The sequence below is a fragment of the Ictidomys tridecemlineatus genome, chromosome 6 (genome assembly GCF_052094955.1).
Source record: "Ictidomys tridecemlineatus isolate mIctTri1 chromosome 6, mIctTri1.hap1, whole genome shotgun sequence".
In the NCBI taxonomy this organism is placed as follows: domain Eukaryota; kingdom Metazoa; phylum Chordata; class Mammalia; order Rodentia; family Sciuridae; genus Ictidomys; species Ictidomys tridecemlineatus.
The window spans coordinates 22,383,140-22,406,978 of NC_135482.1; the positions used below are offsets into that span (position 1 = coordinate 22,383,140).

The window sequence follows — 23,839 nt, forward strand, 5'->3', positions numbered from 1 at the left end:
AACAAAAGAAACAAACAAACAAAACAGGTAAATAATTTAAAAAAATAATTTCTCCCATTTTCCCATAACTGAATAACTCTCAGAGATTCTGACAATGATTTGAGCAAATAATTCATATTTCATCACTAGCTAAGTATAAAAGAATAAGAACCAAATACCTTTACTTTGATATATGCAGTATCTTGTACCATGATGGGCTAATAACAGTAAATTGTAATAGAAATCAATATCAAAACAGGTATATAGGTTTCCATTATCTTTAAAGTACTGTAATATCTTATATAATTAATGTGATTGATTATATAAGCCAATTGAAGAGTTATACACTAAGTACTTTTTATATGCTTTCTCTGTTCTTTGAAAAGAATGAAAGGACGGACCTACCTAGTGAACCCTAGGTTGCCACAGTCCTATAAACAACGAACCGCTTTGCACTAGTCATACATTTGACCTTGTACAGACTGTTGCTGGCACACATAGCATTAGCATAAGTAGCTCAGTATCATGTACAGTTCTAAACATGTCTTTTCAGTGGAATTTTCAATGAAATTGGCTTGGCTTTGTTTTCCCCTCACAAAGCTCCAATAGACATCATGACATAGAGATTCACACAACTGATGAGCACAACACATAGCAATGATTGTTCTGGAAAAGGCATCTACTTCTTGCAGGAAAAGCAGGTTGAAGTATCAAATTGTGGGAAGAGTTTGATTGAAATAGCCTCCTGAGTGATTAAAGCCTCAAAAATGTTATTATAAAAATCAGCCAAGCTTGGCATTCATATAAAAAAAATCCAAAAAGGCTTTATGCTCGTTAGCTGTCTACCCTAGTGAAACAAACACATGATTAGGTAGCTCGCACCTGTCAGGCAAGTGACAGTGATCTCTAGAGCTGATTATCCTGGGAGAGTGTTACACTAATTATATCAAAAAAGAGCAAACAGGGTGAACAACTCTTTGATAACACTGTTGCCATTAGAAATGTCTCATGTATTTACAAGATATTCAAAGTCGTACCTTTGGAGCATCATCCTTGGGAACTGGGTAATAGTAGGTTGCCCTTAATGCTAAAATACCTTGCAGAGCTCCTTTCAGAGCACATATGAAGAAGTCACACATATTAGTTTCCAAAGTTTTATTCAATAACCACAAGAACAGATCCATTAAAACTACTTTCATAGCCTTCCCTATTCTCCGTCCCCTACTTTAAAACAGCAGAGGTGTCTGGGAAATATCGTAGCAATCCTCAAAGCGAACCTCAGTTCCTGGGGAAGGGGATGTGGGTTCAGAATGGGAATCTGGTGTTACATAGATGGAAACAATTTCATCCCACATCCACTGATTCCTTCCTTTGGGGTGGGGTGGGGGTAGAGACATTAACATTAGATTCCCAGCCTGTCTACTTCCTCACTCACTCCTCTCCCTAGGGGATACTTATTTGATTGGTAATTTAGGAAAAGTGAATCTTTACTGGGAGTGAACACTCTCTGTTCCTTCATACAACAGATTTTTGAGGGGCCTGTGTCCACATGAAGTGGCCTATAATCACCCAATAATATATGACTGGATTGATAAATCTTCCTACTTTGGTATTCATTACTTGGAAGTAATGAATTCACGTAGTATATAAACTTCATCCTATAATGTCAATTTCATGACCATAAGGTAGGTATTTTTAAGTCTTGATCCATCTTATTCTTTTCTCTTATTTGTCAAATGATTTAGAATCTGGGCAAGAAGGTGGATGCTGAGTATCAAGCATGGCACAAAAGTCTAGAATCCAGGAAGGACAGGAAAGTCCTTTGGAAAATCTTCCCATGTGATCCCAAGACATTGCTCTGGGGACAACTCCATAATCCCTTGGGAATCACTTCTTTAACTGAATTCTTAAAAATTCCTTAAAGAGTTTTACCACAACTTTCTTCAACTCACAACTTATTAACTAAATCATCTGACTCTCTTGAGTAGAAGGGCAGGAATGACCAAAAGAATGATTTTTAAAACTTTTTATTATTATCTACCCAAAACATAAGGTTGCTATATTGTAGTAGAATAAGATGAACGAAGGCTGTCACTCTGGAATGAACCAAATTTTTCAGATCACTGCTCTGGGACAGTTTACATCAGAAACATAGACATGTCTGGTATAGGAAAGTCTATAATTGTAAACATAAAGAGTTAGGTGGGGGCTGGGGTTGTGGCTCAGTGGTATAGCACTTGTCTAACATGTATGAGGCACTGGGTTTGAGTCTCAGCACCACATATAAATAAATAAATTAAATAAAGGTCCATGGACAACTAAAAACATGTTTTTTTTTTAATAAAAGAGCTAGATGGTGAAAGTTGACGTAGAAAGAGTTCAAAATAAAGAAGAATTTTTCTGCTTTTGAAAGTATTCTGCAAAAGTAAATCAATTTGTTCATTTTACAAATATGTAATGGACATGTCATGTCCACTTGAGTTTTTCTGCTTGAATCTCAAACTGAGTCTACAAAGCAGAACTTTGTAGAACTTTGCTGGTCATCCTGCCTCCCTCAGAGCTACTGATGGTGTCGCCATGTTCCAGTGAGCAGAAGTTCTAATGGCAGAATAATTTCTGCCAGTCCATCTTATTTGCTTTCCATATCCAAAGGCTCATCAAACTGTTGTGGAGGTGGTTTCCAACTTTACTGAAACAATTGTCTTTTATAGGGATCTTTTCCTTTCCATTGTGATCACAAGCTTCATTTCTCTATCATCTCTTTCTTAGATGAGTCCTTTTCCTCTATTCTTTGCCCCCTATATACTAATATGTTTCAATTTTCACATTCTTTCTGACACTTTTTTCCTAAAAAAAAAAAAGCATCTCTGAAATAACTTAATTCTTTTGGTCTAATTTTATGTCTTTCTCTTCTCCCATATGAAGACTATGTACAGGGACTATGTCTTCTCCATCCTTTGTTTATATCAACTACGAGTTGCTCTGGTGTATTGTATTATGTTTGTTGAGTACTAAATTTTAGGCACATATTCCTATTTTTAAACAAAACCCTTTACTTTTTTAGCATCTGATATTCCAGCAATTTTGATTGCTTATTCAAATATTCAAATCACTATTATTTAAGACCCTAGGTGTGTCAATTAAAAAAACTTCACTCATATTCCCCTTTTTATATCTTTCAACAGGTTGGTTGTTTTTGTTTTGCTTTTGTGGTACTGGGGATTGAACCCAGGGTCTCATGCATACTAGTGGTGATCTACCACCGAGCTAATTTAATAACTTTCCAAAGGTAAAAAAATCTTCTAACTTTTACCTTATTTAAAATTTCTACCTCTATTTTCTATTTGCATTCACAACTGTAAAAAGTACACACCCTGAATTTTTATTATATATTTAAAACAAAGGTACAGAAATGAAGTATAAATTAGAAACTTTGACTAGAGAGGGGTGATATTGAAATTTGTGTCACTTCTTGGCAAAATGGCTGCCTGAGAGACGTTTTGTGCAGGAATGTAGAAAAGTCTGAAATTCAAGGTTTATGAAAACAAGAAGACAGAACATTTGAAATGTGAACTGTCCTGAAAATCTAGGCTGTATGTTTCTCCTGCCTAAATAGTAAAACAAAAATGAGCATTCCCTAAAACTCTGAGGGAAATGGAGATCTCTGTGCCAATACAGGGGTTCATGCACTTCCTTCAGACTTGTGAGGACGAATTCTAAGAAGTTTTAAACACCATAGAGATTTAATGTTTTAAAAACTTACCTTGGCTATTGTGTCATATAGGACTCTCTCTGCAAGATGTGGTTTTTCCAATCCTAGAAAAAGTTCTTTTGGGAATTCATCAATACAAGACGACGAATATAGCTGTAAGTGCCTTTTAAGAAAAAAATGCATTTCTTTTTCACGTAAAATCAGTTCGGAGTTGTAAAGGGATGTGAGAAGCGTATCATCTGGCAAGGAAATTCCAGATACTGGCTTTGCAGATGCTTAAGGAAGAAAAATACTTGAATTAGATTCCTGCTAGGTAACAGAATGTCTTGATGTTGCTGGTTTGTGTGCTAACCACTGCTCTGTATATCTCTGACAGTCAGGGACCATCAGGGTGACAAAAAGGCAGATAGATGCCTTCCCAAGGCCCTAACTCTTAGTCTATTACCCATTGAAAGTATTATATGGGTTTCCCCTACCCTACCCATTCTCCCAAGCAATCTATGGACCACAGAGACAAGGTGCCTCATAAAAGCCAGGGTGCCTTTGCCACAATGTCTCCAAGAATAGATTAGATGTGAGAATAAAACTGTTGGGAGCCCCCCAAAAGGACAGAGGTCAAACAACCTCCTGGGCCCTTTACCTGCTATTGATTGAAAGTACCGTATAGGATTTCATTCGCCCACATACTTTGCTCCCTCAGCAGCTGCAACAGCCTCAAACCAGGATGTTTGCACAAGAAAAAGAACATCTTCTGACACTGCGCCCATAACCAGTGGAGAAACTCCCAGGATATGACCCACCCTGCAACCCCACACAAGAATGAAAGCTTGCCCCATTTCTTATGTCCAGGGACCAGCCTGGTAGTGCTGTTCCCTTTCTCCTCCAGGTGAACCCCCACCCCAGTTAAAGCCTGGGCCGCTTGTTCCACTCACTTGGCTTGGTTTCATTTGTATTATCACCAAATCAGAAACTTTCCTCTCAGGCATCATCCCCACGCCAGCGAGGCGCTGCCAATCATCTTCCTGATTTTAGAGCTAATATACTAATGGAGTTACTTTTTTGTCAAAGGCAGGAAAGAAAATTTCAGAGGCACATGGGATATCACTTCCAGTGTTGAGTAATAATAATAGTACCATGTATTCTGTCTACCTGTCTTTTGGGGGGTTCTCCCCAAACAGACCCCAAAGCAAGATTTTAGGTTCAGGTGGTTTATTTGAAAAGTGATCTCAAGGAGCGTAAGTGGAGGAATGGGCAAACTGGGTCGGGGGAAACATGAGCTAATAAAGGTGAGTAAATGAATGGGCTACAGCTATGGGCAACGAGGATTCGATCCTCCTGAAACCTCTTGAAAAACCAAGGAGATTTAGTCCCAGTAAGAGACAGAAGCCCAACTGTTTGTCTAGCCTTTCCTGACCTTGTTAGTTGAAAGTTATCCTAGGTATGTGGACTGCCTGACACCTCCAAGCTGTCCTGGAGTTTCCAAGAAAACCCAGAGCAGAAGCAGTGAGGGTGTTTGACATGGGACATGGCCACAGGTGAATCAGAGGCTAGCTAGGTTGCTGCAGGGGAGGGCATCACCAGAGCTGGCTGTACTGCCTCGTGTCCACCTCCTTCCTCTCTGTACTTCCACTGCTCTAGGCCCCATCATGATGAAATTTTTAGCCCTGTCACCTTTCTGAACACTTGCTTATCCCACTGCTAACTCTTGATACCTGAGTCGGTCACTTGTAATTCAGCCTATTTTCCCTGCTGACTTTCCCACTGCTGGACCTTAGCATGGGTCAAACTGTCTTTTCTGTTTGTGCTCAGCAACACTGTGTCACTGACGTCATAGGCACAGATAATCCGTGATAATGTACATTCTTACAAAACCACAAGAGGGACTGATAGGAAGCAGACTTCACCAGTCTTTCTAGATATTCTGTAAACAGTCATTTAAAAAAGAAAACAAGAACAGCAATGCTCCACAGGGTTAAATAGCCCATCTTAAGCTATGCATTTCTTCTCTTTTTCATACTGGATGCTGGAATACTGGTTTCTCTAAAGCCAAACTTTTATCCTATTTATTTCATAAGTTGTCACATTGTGATCACTGTTTCCAAACCATCTTGAGCCATGGACCAAACACTCTGGCATTCATGGAAAGCATCAGGATGTTTCTATATCAGAGTGAAATAAAATATATAAAATTTCTAAGGAAACCAATTACATTGAAATACTTTCTACCGAAAGGCCCATGAATTCCAGATTAAGTACCCCCGAAATTTTTATCTTCTGACAAGAGATTACTCGTGCTAGGTAGCCAGGCATGGTGATACATGCTTATAATCTCAGCTACTCAGGGGGGGAGGCTGAGGTGGGAGGATCTCAAGTTCAATGCAGTCCTGACAGGAAGGAAGGAAGGAAGGAAGGAAGGAAGGAAGGAAGGAAGGAAGGAAGGAAGGAAGGAAGGGAGGGAGGGAGAGGGAGGGAGGGAGGGAGGGAGAGGGAGGGAGGGAGGGAGGGGGGAGGAATTTCATAGTTCTAAATAACAAATAGGACCTAAATAGGAACCAGAAAGGAATATGTTCTTTTTTAACACATTGAAACCTACCTAGCAATTTGTTCATGTTATTGATTCTTTGTAGATGTATATAGTAGCGCAGGAGAAGGACCCATGTAATTTCTACTTTGGTCTGAATCTTTGTTCTAGCATCTGTGTTGTCAGAGATGTCATTATTTTGGTGCAAAACTGCATAGCAATTCTGGAAGGCAACTTCGTAGTTATCTGAAAGTAAAAAAAAAAATTTAAATAATACAATGTTATACTTTTCTTGAAAACAACCATATGCAGAAAAAAATGCAGAACTTATAAGGGAAGGACTGACACATGAGCATATGTTCAATGAAGACACTTTTGTGTCTCAAAGATTTCACATACAATGTTAACTGACAAATCATAGACTGAGAAAAGATAATAAGAACACATATGAATTATTTTTCTCTATATCAAAATACCTAAGAAAAATGTTCAGTAATCAAATTTCAATAGGCTAGTGTCTCTCTCTCTCTCTTTCTCTCTCTCTCTCTCTCTCTCTCTCACACACACACACAAACACATACACATATTTAACAAGTAATTCATAGAAAAGTAAACCCAAATGACAAAATAATTTAGCCTCACTAAAAATCAAGGTCATGCAAATTAGGATGAAATGCCATTTCACATAGACATTAAAATATGAAAATAATAATATTATAATTTGAAGAAACTAGAATATTCAGATACAATTATGATTGCAGCTTTTTGGGAAAGCAATTTGGTAGGCTCTCATACAACTTAAACACTTATATGAACAAAGTCTTGCTCAAAGATGTTTATGGAAGTTTTATAGTTTCAAACAACATAAGTCAATTCATTTGATTTCATTTATGAGGAGGAATGAATCAGATCTATAAGGAAGAAAATAGAAGAGTAGAGTCTCATTTCAAATCCCAGCAGTATTTCTCAGAAAATATGAACTTGAATCTCTCTGTGCTTTGGTCCTTTCTGAGCTTTTGATTTTCTGAGTCTATTCTTTAAAATGGGCATGTTGCAAGTGGTTATAGAGAGAATTTGAAGACATACAGTGAGTTAAAAAACAGTTCCCAGAGAAATGTGGAATATGATACCATTTATTGAAGTTTATTCCCTCTCTTGCTCTGTAAATATGTATAGCCCACAGTTGACCTTTATCATTTAAATGTGGATATTATGTATCCTATAATGTATTATTAATTTTATCTTTTGGAGACTTTTTTGGGAGAGAAATTGCATGCATTTATCTTTTTCCATTAAAATTTATCCAGGCTCATGAATATAGCTATATTTCATTGACAATTTTTAATTACCATATGTTATTACTTTAAATGAATATATTGTGATTTATTTATCTATTCTAATGTTGAGGTACATAGGGGTTCTTTCTGAATTTGTTTTATTTTTGTCTTTGTTATTATGAACAAGACTGCTATGAATATGTGAGTACATATTATCTAGTACATAAGTACACAAATTACCTTAAAGTGGAAGTAATGAGGTAGTTCTTTTTCAGGTGTTTTTTTTAACCAATCTTGGCTTTTGCTTTTCTGTATAAAGTTTAGTATCAGATTGTTAAATTACACAAAATAAAACTTGATGAATTGTTACTGCAACTACATTTTTTAAAAAATATTTTTTAGTTGTAGATGAACACAATACCTTTGTTTTATTTATTTATTTTTATGTGGTGCTGAGGAGGGTACCCAGTGTCTCACATGTGCCAGGGAAGGGCTCTACCACTGAGATACAACCCCAGCTCCAAAACTACATTGTTTATAAATCATTTTTAGAAAACGTACTTGGCATGTTACCAATATTGAGTGTTCTTATATATCTTTGTTTTCTGGATTTTTTTCAACAAAATTTTATAATTTTTTGTTGTATAACTTTTGTTAGATTTATCTTTTGATGTTTTACATATTTTATAGTGAATATAATATCTTTTTTAAATGTATTGCCTGTTTAAAATTTATAGAAATAAAATTTTACACCGATTGATTCTTACTGTCTGTAGTTTTGGGGAATTAGCTGTGTCAGTATGTCATAGCTAATGACAGATTTTTTTTCTTGCCTATTACTTATTTTGTAAAATTTCTTTTCCGTTTAATACTGTGCAAGGCAGGAATTCCAGAACAATTTTGAACCAAAGTGGTGATAATATTTTTTGCTCCTGCTTTTAAAGGGGACAGTGTTCGCATTTGAATATTGAGTATAAATGCAGTAGGTTTTTTTCCTCACTTATAACTTTTTCAAATTAAGTATATTTACTTTAATTCCTAGTTTTAGACTCATGAATGATTGAATTTTATTAAATTTTTGTGAATTTATTTGAGAGGATGAATATTTTTCTCTTCTAATCAGTTAATGTAGTGATTTAGTTTAATAGATCTTCTAATACTAAATCATATTTGCATTTCTGAAAGTAATCCAATTTGACATGTTGTATCTTTTAATGAGCTGTTTATTTTCACCATACATTTACATTATCAAAACTGAAATTCTCGCCAGGTACGGTGGCACATGCCTGTAATCCCAGCAGCTTGGGAGGCTGAGGCAGGAAGATCGAGAATTCAAAGCCAACCCCAGCAAAAGCAAGGTGCTAGGTAACTCAGTGAGAGCCTATCTCTAAATAAAATACAAAATAGGACTGGGTATGTGATGTTTCCTGCACAACCACTCTTTTGACTTCAAAATTTTTATACTTACAGCACCAAATTTAGTACCCCTATTTTTATATATCAACATTGTTCTAAAAGCTCTCTTTCTAGTTCCACCAAATATAAATAATCTCTTGATGTCATACTTTGTGATCTAAAAGTATCTACTCCCTTCCTTTTCCTTGCTAGCCTGTTTTCAAAGTTGATAACATTGAAGATCTGTTCTGTCTCCATAAAGAATCCTTCTTTATTTTACCTCTAAGTTGAAAATCAATAAATACTTAAAATTATTATAACTTCATAAGGATTGTTGACTTCCTTAAGACAAAATTTCTTTCACGAAGGGTAAATGCTGCAATCTTGTGACCCACAAAGGATTAATTTCTTAGCATAAAGATCAAATGGATTGTTTTTACTCATACCAGTCTCAAAATCATGTCATATTCTAATTCACTTCATGTTTGGGCCTGGATTCTTAAAGAACATTCTCTAGTATAATTTCTGGATGTCTTTTTTACTCCCTTGTGGAGGAAAGTAATATTGTATTCTTTACCATATTCTTAATATGATAATATCTAGCTTTTAGTTATTTTTTTCTGCTGCCTAGAATCCATCCATGCTGCTTCAAGACATTCCTGACCTCACAAACTTGCCAACCTACTTTGTGCGGATGTATTTCCAGTTTGCTGCACAGTTGGAAGCCCTGGGGTCCTGCCTTTCCTTCCCTCCCGCCCTCCTTCCTGTTGCTTCCTTTCTTCATGTGCAACTTTGTACACTGGGGGTGCATTCTCAAATATGTGCACCAATAAATGTGCACCAAAAGTAAACCATGTGCATTCTTACAAAGTCCTCATACTTGACTCATGATTTAGTTAAATATATGATTTCAGTAGAAACTCATCTTCCCCTAAATCTTCAAGGACCTTGCTCTCCTGATTTCTAGCACCAATCATTGATGGCAAGAAGCCTGATGCCAACAAATGCTCATTCCTTTCCAGTGGATCTGAATTTCCTCCCTCTGGAATATATTCCATCAACTCTTCTTATTATTTGTGGTGATTTAATATTTCATTTGGGGTCCAGGTCTAGGTCCTTTCTTATTTATGCTGCTTTGAAAATGGTAAGACCTTTCAACTTGAAGAATCATCTCTCCCTTCAGTCTTGGCAAGGACTGTGATGACTGCTTCCTAACTTCCCCCGTGCCTATATCATGAATGCCTATTAATTAAATGTTGAAACGTCTTTTTATTGAGTTTCTCTCAGTCTCTTCCCCTCCCTCCCCAGTCCCCCACTTCTCTGATCCTATGTTAAGTGGGCACTTGATTTATGATGGACATAACCTTTAGTGATGTAAAGAAAGGAGTTCATTTCAATATAGGGTTCTGGGTTAAAAAAAAATACCTTGGAGAGTTTCTAAGCTACATACTAAAATATGCACACCCCATGACCAGGAATCCCACTCCTTGACATGTACATAAAAATGCACACATCTGTGTTTCCCGTGTCCTGTAGAGTATGTTCATAGAGGCATTATTCATTACAGCCCCAAATGTGCAGCAATATTAGGATGGATAATAAGCTGTATATTACATCCACAAAGAGGATAATCTTACAAAAAAAAACACCAAACAAAAGTAGCCAAACAATAGAATATGGACTGTACTATTTCATTTTTACAAAATTCAGAAATTGGCCAAACTAATCTGCCTGTCAGAAATCAGAAGAAAGGGAGGTTGCTAGAGGCCAGAGAGGGGCATGGTATAGACCTCCTGGATGTTGGTCTTGTTCTATTTATGGATCCAGCGTTGGTTAGACGGGCATTTCCTTGGAAATTGTTCATGAAATTTTTATCTGCATGATTTGTGTTCCTTTCTATATTTATATTAAAAGAGTGAAACATTTATTTTAAAAAATAAACACTAGTTTGTGGTGACTTCTAGTTTGAAAATGTTCGTGTAATACTGGCAAAACCTCTTTTCCTCCTGGAAATCACCCCTAAACAACAAAGAAAATAAGTAATAAAAACAGAAATTCTACTTTCAGTAAAATCAGGGAAGAGCTAAAACCCTAAACCACAAAATGTTTGGAGCCATGCCCAAAGTCATTGTCCTCGAGAGTAAAAAGGAGGAGGCAGATGACGAAAGAGAGGTGTTCATCTCAGAAAGAAACTTAATGATGACCTGCACATTTTTTAATATTATTATGCAGCCAACAAGTTGGAACCAACTGCTCACAGTTTAAAGAAAAAGGAAATAAACCTTATAAATGTAACATATGTAATAATCCAAAAAATTTATTTATTACAGCTTTTCAAATAATGGAAAAGCCAGTGGAGTATCATATACAGTAAGTTAGAGAAATTCCCTCAGCTAGAGAAATTCCCTGGAAAACCTAGATATTAATAAAATATTGTACCCGTGGTGTTGCCAAATGTCCATCCTGAGGTCTAAGACCTAAGTGTTCTGGGTGCAGTAATCACCACCAGGTCAAAATCCAAAGAACTCACAGAACTTTCCAACAATAAAAACACCTGGATTAAAGATGTTGTTGCAGACTCAGGACTCAGTTCATAATTTGTCTGCAGAATTATACTTTTGCCTTACAAATGGCTCAAATTTACAGATGTGGCTGGACTTAAAAGTTTTTTTCATATATGTCTAAAGGTATCAGCACCAACTATCCCAAGAGGACCTCCTTTCATGTGAATGATTGACAATAATGCAAGAAAAATACTCAACATGCTGAAGAGTTTTTCTGAATTTAGTGGTTTACCCTGGAACAATTGTGCTGCCATTTGCACTGAGGGCAAAGGCAGACATTAGTCATACTGGTAACTTGGCAGGAACCTCAGGAGGTGGTAGCACTTAATTGTACTAGTGATCTTGGCATTCTTCATGTCAAATGAATAAATTAATTAAAATGCTAGTTTCACTTAAGAATACTTCTGATGAAGCAGTGAAAGTTATTAACTATCCACACTGCTGATGTTGTTTGTGATAAATGATAAACTTCTGTGGCATACTGAAATATAAAGGCTGTCTCCAGGAAAAGCACTTAGTGACTGCTGGAGGTGAAATCTGAATGTGTTCCTTCTTTCCCTCACAAAATGCCATTTTGACTTGAAAGAACAACTGACAAGACAAACTAAGTGCTTTAAGACTTAGGTGGGGGGCAAACATTTTTTTCAAAAATGAAAGAAGCAAGCATGACTTGAAGGAAAATAATGAACAATGTTTGCTACCAATGATAAAATTCAAGTTTTCAAGTGAAAAGTTTGAATTTTGGAAAACTTATATTTACTACCATGAATTTTCCAGTACTTAGACTTTTCTGATTGGAATGATGGTGATATTCAAATTTTTTGAGTTTTAAATATTGCCCAAGGAAATGTACTGACATTTAGAAGTTCCGCATAATTCAAGGAACCAAAAATTTCCAAATGTCTAATATATAATGTTACAAAATAATGTATGAGTAAAAGAGTTACTCAAACTTCAAAGATAGACTAAAGTATTTTTTACAAAAACTTCACTGATATAGTTGTTTCAGAGTCTACACTCGCGTTTAAGAAACTAACTCTGATGGAGATCTAATATGGTCTCCAAAAAGAATATCTATCATCATGTGAAGAGGCTCTTGAAATGCTTCTCATTTCTAACTACATACTGTGTGCAGCTGGATTTTATTTACTTATGTCAGCCAAAATTATATGGCAACAGAGTGACTACAGAAGTAGGTATAGGAGTTCAACTACCTTTTATTTAGCAAGGCATTACAGAGATTTGTAATGTGCTAACTTGTAATGGGTTTATTATGATTTATTTTAACTAAATTAACTTTATTTTTTAGTTTTAATTTCTAATATGACATTATCTTTTCCACAGTAATAGATCTGTCTAAAATTTTCACCATTACTTAGGTAAATTATGTTTTCTAGAAAGTTATAAATTTTATAGCTTTTCTAATTTACTTGCTTAGAGTTGAGCAAGAATCCCTAATATTTTAATGTGTCAATATCAGGGACTACTTTATTAATATTTATCAATTGTGGGGGTTTTTTGCTATAATTAATTTTTCTCAAAGAGGTGACAAATATTTTAATACATTTTTTTCCCTCAATTACAACTTTTGAGTTTTGTTTTCTAATCTCCCTCTCTTGAAAGAAATAAATAAAACATACATACTTACATATAACATATATACATACATAGCAAAATTATACAAAATAATTATTTCATTCCTCCCATATTAATAAATTAAAATTGATTGAAATCACCTGTTATGAGAAAAATACTGTTGAGTTTTATAACAAAAGAAAATACAACTTTATATTCTATAAAATAAACATGTAAACTAAAATTATTTAGAACAGTTGAAAATAAAAGGATGGGAAAATGTATGATAGAAAAATGTAAACCAAAAGAAAGAAGTATTTATGAACCTAGTTAAAGTAAAATTCTACCCCAAAAGTAAAACAAAGGTAGGACAATTTATAATGCTACCAGGTGCAATTGACAATAAAGATATAATTTTTCAGGATGTACCTCACGCAATAGAGTATCAACAATAAGAAAACAAAAACTAAAGCTATAGGAGAAGATAGAGAATTATATTCATAGTAGAAGAACTTTACTTTCTCCAGAGAGTATCAAACTATAACTCATGGGTTAAATCTAGACCATGCATGTTCTTGTAAGACCCATGAGCTAAGAATAGTTTACATATTTTTTAATGGTTGAAAAATATGCAAAAAAGTAATAATATTTTGTTTCATATGCCAGTGTCCACAAGTAAAGTCTTAATGGAATGCAGCTACACTCATTTATTGTGTTTTATCTAGGGCTCCTCTCAGGCTACATAGAGCTGAGCACTTGCAACAGAGAACAAAATGCCAAGATATTTACCACATGATCCTTTATGGAAAACAGCTTCTGATTCAAACCATGTTCATGAAAGACCAAGTGAAGAAAATTATTTAAGGACAATCAAATAAATATGGTGACATAAATAACTTTTGTACATTAAAATAACATCTAATAGAAATATAATAAAAAATTGACAACACTAATTATAAAAAGATAAAATATCTAAAAACAAACCTAACACAAAAATATAAAATCTTTCAAGAAAATGTTAAAATACTGCTGAAAATCTGAATTAAAAAATATAAAGGGTACATAATACTTTGTTAAGATAATTCAATAAAATAAAATATAAGCTATTTATTGGTTAATATCTAAATGTAATACAACTCTACAACTCCAATAAAAATATAAGAAGATTTTTTTAAAATATACAAGTTGCTTCCAGACTTTTTAAAAGAGCCATAAAAGCCAATTTTGGAAAAAAGAATAGAGTGGGGGATTTACCCTAATCCATATTAAATTTATTATTATAAGACCAGAATAATTGAAAGAATATAGTATTGAAGCCTGAACAGATTAATAGGAACTAAAAGAAAAGTACAGAAATAGGGTGTTCACCTGGGAATACTAAATTAGTATCCATTTGACACACTTTCCATATTCCAAATAGGCTTCCATAAATTATTGAAAAAATCTGAGTAAGAAGGACCTTTCAACTGACAGTCCAGAAGCCATCAAAGAAAACATTAATAATTTTCTGTTATGTAGAAAGAAAAAGTTTCTTCATAGGACAGAAGTATCACTAAAAAGATTAAATAACAACTGATAAATTAGAAAAATTCATTTGAAAATAACATCAAGTTAACATGTTGAGTTCCATAATAAAGAGCCTCTACAAAAAAAAAAAAAAAGAAAAATCTCAAGATGGGCAAAAATTATGAGCAGAGAGTTCACAGAAAGGATGATCAATCTTCATCCTAGTAAGAGATGCATAATTAAAAGTAAACCTCTTTTCTACCACCATGTAAAAAATGTTTTAAAAGTGTCTACAATGTGCTTGTGTCAGCAAGGATGTCGGGAAATAAAACACCTCCTATTAATTGCTGACAGAAGTATAAACTGGCATAATATTATTAGAAGACTTTTGGTAAAATTTGTGAAATTGACCTATGAAATGACCCTTTGATCTAGAGATTTCACTTATGGAAATTGACCAGTATGACCAGTCTATGTACACAATGACATGTATATACGTAATGTATGTGTGTGTGTGTATATGTATGTATATATATATGTAATAGATGTATATTCAATAATAGAGGAATGAAAACTAAATATCTATCAAAGAAAACTAATTAATTATGCTACGACTATATCAAGGAATGTTATACAGCCATAAAAATCTATGTATTGATAAGAAAAAAATACCAAGATATATTCATATTAAGTAAAAGGAAAAAAGGAAAGAGAAACAATATTGTATACAGTTATACCACTATTTGTACTTTAAAGGAAAAAAATATAACGATGTATTCATGTATATACACATTGATTTACTCAACATCTCTCTCATCTCCAAATGTACTTTCCTAAACTGAAGATATCATTTTTAAAAAATCACATTTCCAAGATTTGATGACTTCAGTGCGTTCAGAAAAGACTTGAACTTGGAACTGGGTTAAATGATGAGACAAGAATGGATGCATCTCTGGTGGGTGTGGATTTCGGCAGAGGTGATATGATTCTTGAGCCTACAGCTACAGCAGCAGCTTCCTATGTTGTAGGCAAATTCCTGACTCTACAACTTCCTTTATAAAACAAAACAGCAGCTCCTTTGGTGACTTAGTCACTTCTGGACTCTTAGCTAAGAATGTTTCTTTAGCTTTCCCAGTGACTCTGAAAGTCCTTTAATCAGTCTCTGTTTGAATGAACTGGAGTGGATCTGACCTCTACACGGGAACTCTGACAGTTCAGATGAGCATGAAATAATGGTGACGAGGAACACAAGGAACTGATTGTGGAAGGCAGACGAGGTCCCCTAAAGATGTTCGATTCCCAGTCCCCAGAACCTGTTACTACGTTAGGTTATAGGACAAAGGAGAATTAAAATTGCCAAATGAAATTAAGGCTGCCTATCAATTGTCATTGAGATGGGGATATTATCCTGGGTTATCTAGGTGGGCCCAGTGTCATCACAGGGTTCTTCTATGTGGAAGCTGGAGGCAGAAGAGAAAGAATGTCAGAGAGATTTGGAGATTCTACTTGTCTGGCTTGAAAGATGGAGGAAAAGAGAGAGAGAGAGAGAGAGAGAGAGAGAGAGAGAGAGAGAGAGAGAGAGAGAGATTGATTTCAGGTGGCCTCTAGGAGCCAAAAAATGCAAGGAAATAGGTTCTCGCCTACAGCCTGCCAGGAAAGTAGCCCTGTACATACCTCTACTAGCCCATTGAGGCTCATTTTGGACATATGATCTCCAGAATTATAATAAATTCAGTCATTTTAAGGCATGAATTTGTTGTGGATAGTCACCACAGGGACAGGACACTGACACACGTAATACTGCTTCTGGGGAGAACTGAGTCAGGTACAGAGAAGGTGGAAAGAAGCCTCTCCACACCCTTTATCTCTTTTGTGTTTTGATTTTGAGAATAAATGTCATCTGTTCTTTAATGCTCCAGAGAAAACTTAAGACCAGTTCACTTTGGGTTCCTTATACAAAAGGTGCTTTTTCTAATGAATGATTTCAATTATTTTCTTTTTCTTTATGGATCCAAAGTATCACCAGAATTTCTCCAGATACAATCTGAGCAATAATCATCTTCAGAAGAACTGGGAATGGTAGAGGGGAAGTCCCTGGTGACCTGAGGGGTATACAGTAGTTTCCTGTCTGCCTCAGCCAGAACTCCCTGGGTCTCCCCCAGTTCTGAGCTGGTATTTCTGCTGATTTCCCTACACCATTCAGGTAGTATGAATTTTAGCCTTTTAATCTAAAGTGGGTTTCCAATTTCTTCCAAGAGGCTTCTTTTCATCCTTGATGGTAAACTCTTGACATGACCCCTACGTCTACTCAAGCTAGTAGGCAAGGTATTTCTATGCAGTCAGCTAGGTTCTGACTGCCCCGCTTTGTAGGGCCTTCTTTCCAGGACCCTTCCATGGACATGTATTAAAGTCTCAGCCTTCACTGTCAGTCCTAATTCTAATCCTTCTTCATTGAGGGCTTTAGGTTCAGCACCTACTTACAAATCCACCATTTTACTTTGTAAACTTGGAATTTCCCTATTCTGTCTTTAGGCTCAGCTACAAATTAAAACAATTTCTCTTCCCTTTTATCTAGCATGGCTGTTATGTTTTGGTTGGAATGAGCAGAAGCATCTTCTATGTCATTTCAGTCCAATCCACCCAACAGGCTGACAAGAAGCATCAATTCTCTTTGATTTCCTTGCATTTTCTAATCACACCCAACATAATGATCAATGTCACAGTCTTCAGAATTGGATAGACAAGGGTTTATATTGGCAATTAAATATTGTTCAAGTTACATAACTTCTCTGAGCCCCTTGTCTCATTTATAGATGTACATAATGACACTCTTAGATGATTTTCCTAAAGAATAAATGAAATCAAGCAAGAAATCACCCTCAAAGAGTACTAGATGCTATTCATCCCAGTACCTCTTGCATTCTGGCTTTCTACTGTTGTGTCAGTCATTGACTGCTGAGGCCCTACTAAGGGGTCAAAAACCCTGATATGTTTCTTTTTATTCCCCAAAGGAAAAATTTTCCTCTCCATCTTCAGGATAGCATTCCATTGCCCTCACTTGAAATTATTTTCTCATAAGTGCCATTGTTGTTTCTTGTTTTGTATGGGTGACACTGCCTGGAATGAAGAAAAGTTGCTTCATACTTAGTTCAAGTAAATTGCTAAGAATGTGCATGCATTCTTTTCCTTGGTCATTGCACTATCTCTTCTTGGATTTAAGGGATGGATGTGGAATTTCTCTGAGTGGAATTTCTAGGACTTTTGCAGACATTGGATTGAGAAGCTCTGTTTTGATGAGGCTGGATCTAATCAGAACTGAATGGTTTCACCTATGATACTCTGAACTGATATAGTATACACAAATACACTCACACATACACACATGCTATTAACATCACAACTGCTAGCACAGGTGATTTTCCTTCATGTAATTAAGGTGATGTAATTATTTAGGATTTAATTAATTTATCACTCTAGTTGCCTGTTACTATGGGGAACTGTATCTTAGGGGAATAGAAAAATGGGAGATATCAGAGGCATTGAGCCCATGTCTCTGAACCAGGGGCAAGTTGTAAAGGAGAAATAAATCATAATTTTTAAGGTTAGATTTGCTCTATTTCAAGAGACAAAACACATATTAAGGGTCAATAGTGATTCTCAGTTCCACTCCATATATCTGTTTGTATTCTGACAATAGGTTCGCCAACATTAATTTTTAGCATGACGTGCATTTATATTTTTCTGTGAATTATGTGTATTTAGTTGCAAGAGGTTGCATCTGAGACCTCCAATCCAAAATGCAGAATTTAATAATTTTTATCCCAGATGAATTTTTTAGTAAAGCCACAAGAAAACCAAGGCAAAAGAATTGTTTATACTTGAATATAACTGCAAAGTAGGCATCTGATAAAATTTTTTTTTGCAATGAATCTAAATATGGTCTCATACTGCCAGAGATCATTTCACAGTCTCTGTTTTTCTAAGACAATGTAAAGAATACTTGAAAATTGGACCAGTGAATCACTGGATTCTTTTATTTTTCTACAGATTACTTTCAGGTTCTGGCTAGATGACATACAGTCCATTCTCCACATATGACTAGTCTATTGTGTCATTATGCTTCTGGTCATGAATTTCTCTGCTGAAAATGTTTGCTTCCCTTCCTGTTGTAGTTTAGATATGTGGTGTCCCCCAAAAGCTCATGTGTGAGAGAATGCAAGAAATTTCAGAGATGAAATGATTAGGTTGTGAGAGCCTTAACCTAATCAGTCCATTTTTCTACTGGTAGGGATTAACTGGATGGTAACTGTAGGCAGGTAGGCTGTGGATGAAGAAGGGGGGTCACTGAGGGTGAGCCTTTAGGGTTTATGTTTTGTCTATGGTTTAGAGGGGTCTCTCCTTCCTGCCTGTCATGTTCTGAGCTTCTTTTCTCCACTACACCTTTCTGCCATGATATTCTGCTGCAGCTCAGCACAGAGCAAAGGAGTAGGCCACCTATGGGCTGAGACCTCCAAAACCAGGAGCCTAAAATAAACTATTCCTTCTCTAAAATTTTTTCTAGTCAGGTCTTTTGGTCATAGCAATGAAAAAGCTGACTAAACACCTCATTTCTGGTACTTCATGTCAATTTACATCTGCCCCACAATCCACTTCTCCTAGAAAACTATGTTTCTAAGGAACTCTCTCATGCCATTCGGCCTGGCATATGTTAATTCTGCCTTCACTAAGATGGTCCTCTTGAGAGATGAGTTTATGTGACTTCAGTGTGTACTCATGTTCTAATTGTCCATGACCAAAAGCTCATGGAAGGCAAGACCCTGCCTCCTTGATGTGTTTTCTGACTCCTTCCCTCTGGACCAAAGCATCTAGTACAGGACTGGGGTTATATATAGCTTAGTGGGACAGTACGTGGGTAGTAAGCATGAGTCCCTGAGTTCACTCCCTAGGATCAAAAAAGACAAAGGAAAAAGCAAGCAAAAAAAGAAAGAAAGAAAGAAATATCTGATCCAGTAGATGCAGTACTTTGTAAAGAGTAACAATGAATTTGTTCACCACCTCATGTATAGATCAATGCTAATATTGTTTAAAGCTAAGATTGCTGAGAAGGTTTATTCTGGATGATAATTTATGTTAATGCCAAGAAAATTAAACAAGTTTTGTTTGTTGTTGTTAAGAGATTTTCCCCGCTGGCAATTCATTATAATATGAACTCCACTGACATCTGTGTATCTGTGGCCATCAGGTGGGAATTCAGAACCTCCATCCAACCCAAACACTGAAGAGAGGAAAGCCATCAACATGCATTAATTATCAGCCTGCCAGGAAAAGACTGGAGGGCAAAATTATTATTCTTTAGGCAAGGCAAAATGCAAAATAGATTTGACTTTAACATTTCATTATTTCATAGTTTAAATAGTAAAGTAGTGGTAATGGTACAAAATGGAAATGGGGGAAAATATGGAATATGCTAGGAAAGCCACTAAAATGGAACAAGAAAGCATAATTTCTAGTATTAAACTGAGATGAAGACTACTCAGCTGAATCAACTAACATCATTTGGTTTAAAGGATGCCATTCTCCGTGGTGTGCCCATAGATGAGATTGTTAATTGATCATGGCAGCACCTTTTTCCTGACTTTCCATGCAGAGTTTCAGAATTCTGCTCAGGCAGCCACTAGTCATAGACTGAACTCATCATGTTTGGTGGTTAGATCATCATTCAGTAACCACTCACACCCTTTTCCCTGCTCTACAAGCAGAGTATATTTCCCTCCCTCTTTCATATCGGACTTGACCACATGACTTACTATACCAATAGGAAAGGATAGGAATAGAGGCCTTCAATGTTCCTGAGTGATTTGGATCGTGGCTCTTTGGCCCTGGCATGTGCCATGAGAAGAGCATGCTCCAGGTGGCCACTGTCTCTTTAGCTTGGGCCTCACAACAACTGTACATGAAGTCCAGCTGAGCCCGACTGCAGGCTGCAGCAGAACATTTGAGTATAAGAATCAATTCTTCTTGTTGACAGTCACTGAGTTTAGGATCCATCTTAGATGAGACTTATTTTTTTATCTCTGTCCTAAAAACTGATAGAGCAGAAGAAAATGACTAGAATACAGTAGATACATCTTCCAGGATTAATAAAGAGCTGTTATGAAGAATAAATAGCTATGGAGGAAGCTTTGAGGCATTGTCTTAAAAGTTTAGTTTAAAAATTGCCCCGTCTCCCAATAAGGCTGCAAGAAATTAAAAGATTTGACAGAACATTAATTCCAATTGAGATCTCTTGATTATGAATACTGTATTCTTTTTGTAACAAAACAATAAATGTGTGATTATGAGAGATGCACTGGGAACCTGGGAGAGATGAGCTTCCAGGCAGTGTCAAGCAAAAAAGGTCATGACCAGTTCCTCCTGGTTGCAGGGCGGCTCTGCACCAGATCAATGGCTTTATCTCTAGAGAACCCAAGTGTGGGGACTCTAAGGAAGAGCAAGTACCCCATGTGAAGTTAGATGACGGCCCAGAAACCTGATGAAATAAAATGCTACCAGGCATAAAGGAAATACAAATATAAAAACGAAGCCTTACTATAAAAAGTCTATCTGATGGTTTGACCTCAGGCAATTCCTAGGTTGGAAAACAGTCCTAGTCCCCTGTTCTTCAGAGAAGAGTTTAGGAAGGGGGGAATTTCAGATGTTAACTCTTCAGTGGAAGTTGACTCTTTGGCCAAGTAAACTGTCACTTACAGATGTGGTTTCAGAGGGTTTGGAAGGCCACTGCCACCCCCTCAGGTTAAAGGGAAAAATCTTCATCTCCTTTGGCTCAATGCCCAGCTCATGCCAAACAAAATCAGGTATTAATGTTACAGAAAAGTCTGTCTCAAAGCTAGACTTTAGCACCTTAGTTCTTAGCACTTATTCAAGTGCTTAGCACACAAGAAGCCCTTAATGAATATTTTTTGAAAGAATGAGTGGACAAACATGTAAATGAATGATATATATTTATGTTATTGCTGATCTAACTTAGAGATATATATTAGAGTTTACAAAACAACAAGGAAGTCATAAAGAAGCAAAAATAAAAATAGCAGTTAGGTCAAGTTTAAATTCTGCTAACCTCTCATTCACTAATTCACTTAACAACTATTAACACTGGATGCCCGCTCTGTGCAAGCAACTGTATAATTTGTTGTAGATGGTAACTAAACATCAGGAAGCTGATGATAATTAATGAATGAAGGAGATCAAACACATCCTTGAATGTATACATAAATGTGAAATATCTAAGGAAAAGAATAATGAGTCACGTGAGAGCGAGAGTGAACATGCATTTTAGATAGAGGATCGGGGAAGGCACTTCAAGCAAACATTCCCCAAAGGTCCCCCTTGACACGTGAACTGTAAAATAAGCAAATATTAAGAAATACCACTTTTTCACAGAGCCATCCAAGTTGAGTGACTTGTGCACAGGTGCAGTGAACAAACAGCCCTCTCTTTTGGAAGCTGGCCCTGGGACCCCTACCCATCCCGGAGGCTCCTCAAACCATGATCTTTATAAGCTAAAAGCCAACAAAACACAATTAAGTTTTCAGAACTTGTTTACATATTACATATATCAGGTTTTTGTAAAATATGTAGACATTCAAACATACCAAGCAAATAATCTGTGTATGAAGACAAAATGTCCACAGTGGCAAACTCTGGGATATTTGGCAATACCATTTGATTGACTTCGTCAGTTCTAGCATTCTTCTTTCCAATAAGTAGGTTAATTGCTAGCACAGCTTCACTGACCTACAATTAATACATAAATTAGAATTCACAAAGATAAGTTTTCTGATTCATATATCATCCAATAGGTAAATGCTATGGATTGAATGTGTCCCCCTAAGTTCATGTGCATTGGAAACTAGATCCCCAATGTGGCGCTATTAGGAGGTGGGACGTTTAGGAGGAGATTGGGCCATGAGAGGTCTGCCTTCATGAATGGATCAATGCAGCAATCATCTGAGTGGGTTGTCCTCTCTCTCTGGCTCTTCTACCTTCCACCACGGGATGATGTAGCAGGAAGGCCCTTGAAAGATGCTGGTCCCTTAATCTTGGACTTCCCTGCCTTCAGAACTATGAGTCAGTAAATTTCTGTTTATTGTAAATTAACAAATAAACAATTTAATTAATGTATAAGTACTTTATACAATCTACCTCACCTGCCTACAGAATATATTTGCCAACATGTCAGTATGCATATATGTGTATGCACCAATATTTTCATTAAAGAAAAATTACAACATAGATTAAAAACACTATACACTATAGAGTATTTCTAATCTTTCCAAATAAGCATAATTGACATAAATCCCAAAGAATGTGAAAATTTCTTTTCTCTTAGATACATTGTGCTGCCTTAATAGCAAATAGGAGAATAACAATATGATGGTAATAAGAAAAATTAAATAAGAATCACACCAACCTGTGCCGCAGCCCTTATTGCAATCCAGACCAGTGAATTGTATATTTCTATTATATCTATTGTTGATTCCTTAATAGAACTATGCCTTCTGAAAAGAAGCTAAAAACATTAAAAAGGTTTTATGAAATATAAATACATCATAAAGTTTCTTGATAAATCTCATCATCTAAAGATGACATTTTGGTTGAATTAACTATATAACCATTAAGAATAATAATGTATCTGTAAAAGATATTAAAATCTATTAAGGAAAGAAAAAAATTACACAATTGCGCGCGCACACACACACACACACACACACACACACACATATTCCCTGTACATATAAGCTGAGAAAATTATTAACAATGATTATTCCAACTTTTAAGTTTGATTAAATTAATTTTACAATTTTTCTAATTTTTTATAATGAACTTGCATTGTTTGTGTAATATACAAATAAAAATGTCACTTTAAGTAAAATCAAATGCTGTTTTAATAGAGGGTCTGTAGATTGAGTACACTGTGGGTAAATGTGCCAGAAATGGGAATGTTACTCATAAGTTTTTGATAAGTATGTGCTATAATTTTCTAACCAGGAAAATGTTAAAAGGGCACTATTATAAAGTTCCATAGACTATCAAAAAATAAGCAATGAATGGGAACATTTTTTACTATGGGTATATATCTATATAGCTGTCTATGCACACATACACCCTCTTTCAGGTTCATACACACACACACAAACACATATATTTAAAAAAAAGAAAGGCAATGGCTACTATGGCTCTAAGCAGTGAGCACAAGGTGTTAATGGGGCTATGTAATCAAGTGTTGGGCTTAGAGGAGGAAGGTACCAGA

General features: G+C 35.9%; 1 protein-coding gene across 1 annotated transcript in view; it reads right to left on the reverse strand.

Annotated features, from left to right (window-relative positions):
* Cfap54 (cilia and flagella associated protein 54) overlaps positions 1 to 23,839 on the reverse strand; it is a 283,309-nt gene that overhangs the window by 55,141 nt on the left and 204,329 nt on the right. Inside the window, exons 60-63 of the mRNA XM_078052960.1 lie at positions 23,000 to 23,098; positions 22,182 to 22,323; positions 6,285 to 6,458; positions 3,743 to 3,966 (exon numbers count right to left, since the gene is read on the reverse strand). Of these exons, the coding sequence (XP_077909086.1) occupies positions 3,743 to 3,966; positions 6,285 to 6,458; positions 22,182 to 22,323; positions 23,000 to 23,098 (639 nt within the window). The remainder of the gene's footprint in view (positions 1 to 3,742; positions 3,967 to 6,284; positions 6,459 to 22,181; positions 22,324 to 22,999; positions 23,099 to 23,839) is intronic.